The sequence below is a fragment of the Cariama cristata genome, unplaced genomic scaffold (assembly GCF_000690535.1).
Source record: "Cariama cristata isolate BGI_N322 unplaced genomic scaffold, ASM69053v1 scaffold13232, whole genome shotgun sequence".
NCBI classification, from domain to species: domain Eukaryota; kingdom Metazoa; phylum Chordata; class Aves; order Cariamiformes; family Cariamidae; genus Cariama; species Cariama cristata.
Genome location: NW_009602238.1, coordinates 28,898 through 38,380, shown reverse-complemented (window position 1 = coordinate 38,380; position 9,483 = coordinate 28,898). Strand labels below are relative to the sequence as shown.

Here is a 9,483-nt window from a genome sequence, read left to right as displayed (position 1 = left end):
AAGGGTTTTCAGTTTGACTCAGCAGGGTAAACCCCCCCAGAGCTACTTTTCTTTTGTATATATCAACTTCTTCAGGAATACAGCATACTACATCCCCTGCAGTAATAAATATTGATCCTGTGATTCCTCTGACATAGGATTGCTGTATTTCTGAGAGATATTTGCTCATACTATATTATGTCCACGTTGATTTCGATGTAGACCAGAATTGTTTCAGTAAAATTGATCTGCGTAATTGCGGTAGGCATGTCAGGGATACATAATGTTAGGATATTCCAGCCAACTGTACATTTCCAATATCTGCCTGAACAGTGAAGAGGACACATGCAATAAGTGCATTGACTACATCATTCTATTGATATCTGTGCAATAACTTGTGTAAGTAAGAGTTACATCTTGGAGTAAGGGCAGGATCAGGACAATACCCTGGATTTTCAGAATATCAGTATTCTATAGTGAGGATTGTTCCCTGCAAGTAGACAATCTTCCTGTTCTCCTATTCTGGCCACCAGTCTCTGTCGGTGGAGTGGTGAGAGGAGAACCCTGTTACCTCTGACTTCTTTTATTAAGCTGATCTTATGGGAGGAAAAGTGTGCCAAAGCTGCTTCTCCCACCTGAGCATATGAGATGATAATTTCACATCAATTATTCATGCAAACCCCACAGAATCTTTTACTTTTTCTGTCTTGCTTAGCTGTAGTGGGCTTAGTCACACTGCCATAGTTACCATGCTGGTGCGGCTCCATCATACATTCTGCCTGAAATCCCAGTCCTACTGAAGTCAGTGGCAACTTGATCATTTACTTCAGTAGGTTCAGCATTTTATCCCAAGTTAAACTTGAAATTACTTTAATGACTGATTTTAACTTTGGTTGAGGTGATACCTTGAGCTCGCGAATAAAACAATATCCTTCTTTATCTTCTTATTATTTCAATCAGTGTAGATGCGTTCAATTCTTGTGTAGGCAAATTATAATCTCAGGTAAGTAAAGCTAGACTGGCTATCTCTTGATGCCATTTTCATACTTTCCAAGCAGATTATAAAATTTAAAATAAAATAAAATTGTTAAAATGTATAAAAGTCCTTAATTGGAAACATAAATTAGTTACAAAACACAGAACTGTGATACAGTTCATATGTAAGACCACTTCTAGTCTGAAAAATTAGGAAATTTTAGAAGTTATTTTGATCTTTCTTTAGCTACTTTTTTATACTGAAGTTGTAACCAACAATTTTCTTTGTAGATTAACCTCATGTCTTTATCCCAGTGGTATTTCAAACATAAGCTTAAGCAAATTTGGATGTCCAGGCCAAATTCTTGTATTTGTCATCAAGTGAATTTACCCAGTTTTCAAATTTACTACGGTTCTAGTCTCTTTTCTAGAATATTGAGGATTGAAACAAACTTTGATTGTTATGAATGTATTCATTCTTTTCTATTTCTCCAGAAGCACTTTTATGTTACAACATTCTGGTATTTGATTACTCAATGGGCTACTCACATCTTTGGTTGTCATACCGTACAGTCGTATGTGGTATGGAAGTGCTCATAGTTCATTTACACAGTATTTTTTTTCTGCTTTCTCTCTAAACAGCTCACACTTTTTAAGTAAATGGAAGAGAAGATCAGTTTTTTTTAATATATAAATGCATTTTATATGAAAGAACAACAACTGGTTAAAGTTCTGTGCAAGTGAATTCTCATATATACAAATGATCATGAAAAGGAAATAATTCAACATTTTGTTCCTTAATTTTGGAGAACTCCTTGGCATTGGAGTTGTTGCATTTCATTTGTGATACAGGAAACCCAGAAGATGCTGGATATTACAAAAAATATTAGCCCAAGACTTTTTTGCAGTGCAAGAAGGCAATGTTAGTGAATACTCGGTAAGGCATCTCTCTTTCTTCACAATTATCTCTGAGGTTGAGATGTCTCTTGGAGCTAATGCTTTAGAGAATCTTCCTAATCCCCAGATTTTAGACCTATTTTGTATATGGGAGCATAAAGATTTATAGCCCTTACAGTATTTTATTGCAGTTCATGTGACTGTGGACATCCTCATTATTCATATGAACATCTGCTCTTTTAATTATTGTTTTATTTCTGGTTGAATTAGCAAAAGTGATATAGTTTCTTTTTTTTATGTAAAAATATCAATAGATTTTCCACTAGTAGTACTGAACTGTAGTATTCATTTGTCCCAAGAGTACTATGTTAATTTTCTGTTTACAACTTGACCCTAAAAATTTGTGACTTCTCCGATAGTGTGGTTTAGTTATGCTTTTGTATTGGAATATACCATGTATCTGGAGATGGATGCTTTATTAATACAGCATAGATAATTGAAAGAAAGCCAATCCAAATGTATAGTTTATTCAGAGGCAATACCACTTATTATCTTGAGCTTTATTGTAATAATAAGCTACTGTAACTAATGAGACTGCAAAACTGACTCAAGCAACAGTTCATTTCAGAAGCAGTAGTATCTGTACAGGGGAGAAGCAGATTCTAGATGAGATACTAGAGGTCAATTAATTTCATCTTCCTTTAGAGAAACTGGAGATGACCTACATTTTTTTATTTAGTTTGTATCTTCCTTTCCCACACTTGGACTAATGATAAGCTGTGTTTCTTTTAGAGCCATATTTTAAACATGCCTGGTTTGGGTTGGGTTTTTTTGCCTATGCAACTTGAGAATTGTTTCTGTTCTGTAAACTTTTAATGTGTCTTCTCTTACTCTGATTTTGGAGATAATGGACTTTATTTAGTCTTTGAAAGGGTGAGGAGTGTACTTTAGGAATACTTTGCTGAGCCGAGCTTTGCACAACTGATTGTCTGGGAGAAATTTTGCAAGACAATGTTAGCATGCAGGCTGAGTCTGTTTCTTCTAATGAAAATGCATGCCTTGCCTCAGGGACACTTGAGCAGAAATCTGTTCATACAAATGCAGCAGAATTTGAATTTGTACCATGTCTTCTCACAAACTGAAACCCATAAGGCTTCACAGAATCGAATGATACAGTAACAAGATTGTGGTAAATATGTAAACAATGAGAAAGAAACAGCAAAAAAGCAAGTAATTCCACAAGCAATGGAACTTACAAACACTGGTTTCCAAGAATTTGTGTGTTGTGGTTTGAATCTCAGATGCCTTACAAGTTGCAAGCTCTGATCAAAGCTTTTTCTGCATCTGTAATGTTCATAGCATCTCTCTATCATGTGAATTTGTTGAATACATACAAACTCCCTTTTAGCAATTTTCTGCATAGAGCACGAGTAGGCTCTTGTTCTTCTGCCCATCCTGCAGTTTTGGTGAAATTCTCTGTAACTTCATAATGATGATAACTCTGTTCTGTAAAATTTATTGCAATTGGGTAGGGGGTTCATAGTTGTTTTTGAAAGATGGAGGGACAGACAGGTAAACACCTAACTGACTGTATTAAAAGCAAAAATGAACATATTCAGACATGAGGGTTGCATAAGCCTCCTTTCACAGAACCAAGCTAACAGCTCTATTGGAGGAGATTTATGACGAACTACTACGTAGGCACTTTTTTCCAAAGCACAGGAACTGGCTAGGTCAGGTCTGAAGCAGAGTTTCATATGTAAATAAATAAATGCAAACATAAGTGAAAATCTATGTATGCTGTATCTTTGAAGAAAGTAACTACAAAATATACCAAAGAGGAAACATTTAGTGAGGTAGTTTGAAAAAAAGGCATACTGAAAACAACAAGAAGAACTGGATTCTGAAATTAAAGAAAACTCTGTGAAGTGTTTGAAGTTGAGATGTGAGACTGTATGTAAGAGGAAACAGTGAATGAAATTTTACACTGACTGGACTGAAAAGAGTTGGGAATTGTGAAGTCCGCAAAAAAGATGATTGCGATAGTTAAATGGATTTTGATTATGATGAACAGATGTTACAAAAAGTGTAAGAAATTAATCTGAAACTTGTGGAAAACTCCTGTCAGCTGCAGAGGAAAACTAGGCTTGGTTCAGCTGAGAGGAATGCAAACAGCAAACATAAAAACATCTATAAGATAAGAAGAGGATGGAAGGATACTTGTAGAGAGTTGTTCTGATGTAAAAGAGAAAGCAGCTTCTGTGCAACAGCAGAGGAAAATCCCAGCTAAACCCACACTGGCTTTGACGTGCAGAGAGAAATGCCAGAGCACCTATTTGCAGAACTTAGCAGGAAAAGGAAAGGTTAAAATTAAAAAAAGTTGAATTTCAGAATTGTGGAAGACTTTTGTTGGTTCTGTTGAGAAGGTAACTTTTTTCGGAAGTGAGGATAGATACAACACTAGGAGGAATATTTACCATTATCAGTGAGAATATGAGAGAATTAAAAAAGTAAGTACCTTAGTAAGTTTTACAGAAACAGTTTACTCCTCACCATAATTGCCACATCATAACAGCCATTGCCCTTACAGTTGGTTTGTGAGTGGGAGCAGCAGCCGCCAGTGAAAATACAAAAGAGCATGCACAGCAAAAAAGAGCCCGAGACCTCCCGAGACCTCACTTGTCACTGTTACTTAGGCTCTGTCTGTCCTTCCACTGGCGGGAGGAGATGGAGTGAGGTTCACCAATTAGTTTTTGCAGGCTTTGATCCTTAAGTAAGCTTCCAAAAATCATTCTAAAGCATTCTCAAAACCACCTCTCACATCTGTTAGATACTTCACCCTCTTTTTTTCTTTAGTTAAAAAGTTTCGTATTTTATAATGCCGCCACCAAGGTCAGTCAGCTCTTTGGGGAGTAGGAAGATGTTTTTTTCCATCTAGGCTGAACGGGCTGAAAGCATGCTTTGTGTGTGCACGTGCGTGTATCTTTGCCACATAACAGAGCCAACTATTGGTTTGAAAGCAATAGATGTTTGAAGTGTTAATGCTGGAAGGAAAACTTAGCTTTTCATGACTTGTGGTTAGCATCAGTGCTGGTAAAGCCTAAAAATGGTCTGTTTCAGGGTCTGAAACTTTTGCAGGTAGATGCTTTTTTTTGAAGTTAAGAGTCCTCAAGTTTCTGTCCTGGATTGTCTCTACTGCTCACTGTCTTATGTACATAGGCAGAAAAGATTGTCTCTGAGCAATCAGATTATTGATTTGCTGGTATAGTATGAATTTTTTGGTTCATCTAACCATCAGATTAATAACAGAAGAGGGGAATGCGCACAAAGCTTTTTCCTGCCTTGAAATGAAGAAGGGGCAATTTATAACTTAAATCCATTCCTCATGTCTGTTTTCTGTTTACCTTTAAGCATCTGCTCAATATATTCTGTCAAAGGAGCACTGAAGGTGTTGGGATATAAAGAGACTCAGTAATTCAGCCTTCTCAAAGGAAAGCATTGTTACTCATTTACTATGATTTTTGATACAGTTTGAGGATGAAATATTTTGAATAAAATTCAGCCAAGTCTCATTCAATACCATGCTCTTAGGCACTACTACAGAGCACTGTCAGAAGACTGTATTTATAACATATGAACATACATTTGTATGTATTTATACACACATATATGTCAGAGAGACAAAAGCACACAAAAATACATAAACCAATTTAAAGAACTTTTTTTTTTTTAATATACTTTAGAAGATCTGTGTGACTGTAAACATTTGGGAAACTTGTGCAGCAGAAGTCACTGTAGGCACTACCATTTTGACCTCATAAATAAACATATGCAGGATTATATCTTTCACTTGAAATGTAATTGAAGTTTAAAAATTTGTGGAATTTTAATTACTGCTTCTTAGCCTGGCACAACAGATGCTATAAATTTCCTAGGAGATTTGTGCATGACACCATATTATTTAATTCCACTGTTTAATGAAAGGCTATTTATTAAAATTTTTTATAGCCAAATAAGGACTCTCTTGCCAGGTAACCATAATGGATGGAAATAATAAGTAAATCACCGGTTTACATGTATGCAAGCAATATTTTCTATATATTATTCATAGCATTTGTATGGTTAACAATGCTAATAAGCTATCAAACCCCATTAAAATCTTTGAACGTTGTGAGAGTAAGACAAAGAACTCTGTAAGCATAAGGCACAAAATATCCTTGTGCACATCCAGCTGTTACGGACTTCCACAGTTCTGCATTCACGGTGACTATAACCTCACGTTCACAATGTGGAAGTAGTGGTGTGCAGATATTGCTATGATAATAACCATACCCTCAGAACTCTTTGGATGGCTTTAATAATGTTTCACAGTGTTCCACTGACCCTCATTTCGACTTAGATTTAACGCAGCTATAGTCTAAATAGATTAATAGGTTCATATAGTTTAAGAATTGACATGGCAGGTTAATTAAAACACATTGTAAGGTGCCCCTCTGTGGGCATCTTTCATTCTTTTTACTGATATAGATTATGTTTATTATGTTTATTTTGTACAGAGCATTAGAATAAATAACACAGTATAGTACTGTATTATTAATACCTCTTTTTTTGGTATTAATCTGTGCTTAAGTGCCAAATGTTGATGCTACTTTAAATGGTCTCTTCCTATTTTTGAGTACCGAAGTGCTACAAATGTGAACTGCCCAGCTGATGTCCTGACCCACTGTAACATAAGTAAATAAAATACTGGGGTGGACCAAAACATTTTCCAACATAAACCTGAAAAACAACAACAACAACATGCAAAACATACTGGTGCATGGCATATATCCACCACACAAATAAAAGTTAAAAGACAGATGGGCAGAGAAAAAATATAGTCACAGACAGACTCCATTTTGATATCTTCTGAAAAATTCCAGAGTGATTAATTCTAGGTGACAACCAGGTAAAAAGATTGTGTAGTACCAGTCACAGACACTGGGCAGTTCCTGCTTGGTTCAGAAGAGCAAACCACCTGTGTAGTTCAAGTCAGTTCTTTGGTGTCGTAATCCCATCAGTATCATCTTCAGAGGCAGAATTACCATCCAGTGGATCTCAGTTCACAGAACATCACAGTTATAGTCAGTCAATCTGCTTGGTCACCTCTACAATTAGGTACAAGGGTGCACATGTCTGAACTGATTATGGAACAGTCACTGGGCCTCCTTTTTTTTTTGACTTTTTTTTTTTTTTTCCTATTTGAGTCTGAAGTGGTATCAGAGTCCTTAATTTTCAGTTTATGCTGTCTTTATGGCTGCTTCGATCTGTATTGTGGTTGTTTAGTTCTTGATTTTTCCACTGAATGCTTGTTCCATTCATGGGCACTGAAGTCACTAGACTCTTAGATTGGGAGCAGCAACAGCAAAGACATGACTAAGGGGAAAAAAAAAAAAGGTTAACACAAATGTATCAACTCTATGCAGTTTACCAGCCATATTTTTCATTCAGAGGTGAACAGACAATTCTAGCTGAAGGGAGCAATAGCTGCACTCAGGCAAATTTTTTATCCTATGGTGCAAACAATTCTTGTGATTAAACATCACAAACGCAGCAAATTAGACCCAGCCTGTGCCTCTTATTTAAGGAAAACTTTCACAGTATCAAAAGGGAAATCTGTTTGACTAAGGTGAATAGATTGAGAACTGACAGAACTCAATACATATTGGAAAAGCTGGGTTGGGTTTTTTTTTCCCCTTTATCACTGCATTTCAAACTTAGGGATCACCGTGTTCCTTAGCATGTAAGACAAAAGAAGAAAATTGCCCAGCCTGTGACTTAGGTCTCTTCTGACATCTCAGAAGATGACAAAATTGTTTAGGAAAAGGACCAGTGAATATATTGAGGTGTATCATTTTTCACAGTTAAGAACAGAAGGTCATTCAGGATCATACTCCCAGGTTCTTCACAGGCTGGTATGTTTAGTCGTCTCCTCTGAAAGGAGCGGAAAGGATTCTTCAGCTATCCTCCCCTTCCTTCAAAAAAGCTAGTGCCTATTTCGATGTAGGTGGAATCTCTACTTTAGGGAAAAGAGTTAGGGCCTCAGAGGAGCAATGGCAATAACAGCAGAAGATCCGTGACTTCTGTGAACTCAATGAGAAGGGAGGGTTGCAGAGAGGTAAAGCCAGACTTAAGATGTATGTACTATCTACGGGTGAGTATGTGATACAGCAACAGAGGTAGGGTGAGAAACTCAAATACAAAATTGCTGCCAGAGATTGCCTGAATTAATGACCTTCATACTGGAAGGGAAAGGGTAAGCTATAACGAGAAGCTGGGAAGGATTAACTAATAGCTGAGTTCTTTAATTAGAGTTGTTGGAAGATAATTTTATTTGGAAGGACAAATGGGAAGAATGAACTAATGATATGAGAAGCAGCCTGGTAGTACCAGTACCCACTGTTACTTCTCCCTTTCACCCGAGGACAAGTTCAGGTATATTATCCCCTCCACAGTTCCCAAATGAAGTAGGGGACTGTAAAAAGCAAAGCTGACTTCTTATTTATCATGTGAAAATACTCCCTTAAAATACTTTGGAAGTCTGAGCAGGCTACAGAGGAACAGGTATTCCCTGTCTAATAATTTGTTACATTTTTTCAGTAGCTTGCCTTGCCTATCCGCAGACTTAAAGTTTAGTGGTGCAGTGCTGTCGTCTTCTGTTTTTCTTTGCAGATAAAGCTATTTCAGTCTTCCTTTTCCATTTCATTACTTCCTTTACCACTATATGCTTTCATTTTCTTTCTTCCTTTATTGCCTTTATTAGGTGACCGGGGACTTGCAAAGGCACAGTGTCACACGGAAATTATTTTAGCATTAAAATATGTTTTCATGTATAGGAACTGGAAAAATGCAGGTAAAAGCCATAATGCATATTTAATTGCCAAAGTCAACTCAGGTGCCTGCTTTGGTATTCAAGCCTGAAAACTTTAGTTGCTAATGGAATTGCTTAACTGCAGGCAGCTTGGTGTCCCATGTATGTGTTCTTTGTCTTCATCTAGGGTGGGAAATACGTTCTCAACCAAATTCTATTTCATGTACATGTCACATGCGGATAAATAGCACTTACAAGAGCATGTGTATCTCAGTTTACATGTTTACATATGAGGACTATGTCCAATTTAATTACTGGTTTAGCATTTCAGATGAAGTGGATAGTTCCACTTTCAATTTGGTATGTGTGCTATGTAAGCTGCTAGCTCGTAAACTAGACAATTTATAATCTTCCGTTCCTTTGCATGCCTCTTCTCCCAACTGCTAAAAATAGGTAATAACTAAGGGGTTCAATATAGTTCATTAACTGGACATAAAATCTGATCACGAAGATCTTACCTGGAAACAGTTTTTAAACTTCTTGCTCACAAAATACAGAGCTATTGGGTTTATACAAGAGTTCATGGTTGCCAGATTGATGCTGATATAATCCAATGGCAGCAAGAAACTAGGCAACAAAAGAGAAAGCAAAACATTTAAACTGTTCGTATATTGTAGAAGCATCGGTGCTCTTTGTGGTTACAATCTCTTCTGTAATAGAAACTAATTCTCTCTTACCTAACTCCCTCCATCTAACCTTGTGCCATGCCAGGTCTATCATAA

At 36.7% G+C, this 9,483-nt stretch overlaps 1 protein-coding gene across 1 annotated transcript in view; it reads right to left on the bottom strand.

The window, feature by feature from the left end:
- Nucleotides 1-7,125: 7,125 nt before the first annotated feature.
- Nucleotides 7,126-9,483, bottom strand: part of EDNRA (endothelin receptor type A) — a 29,083-nt gene continuing 26,725 nt past the window's right edge. Inside the window, exons 6-7 of the mRNA XM_009694681.1 lie at nucleotides 9,220-9,328; nucleotides 7,126-7,266 (exon numbers count right to left, since the gene is read on the bottom strand). Coding sequence (XP_009692983.1) covers nucleotides 7,126-7,266; nucleotides 9,220-9,328 — 250 coding nt within the window. The remainder of the gene's footprint in view (nucleotides 7,267-9,219; nucleotides 9,329-9,483) is intronic.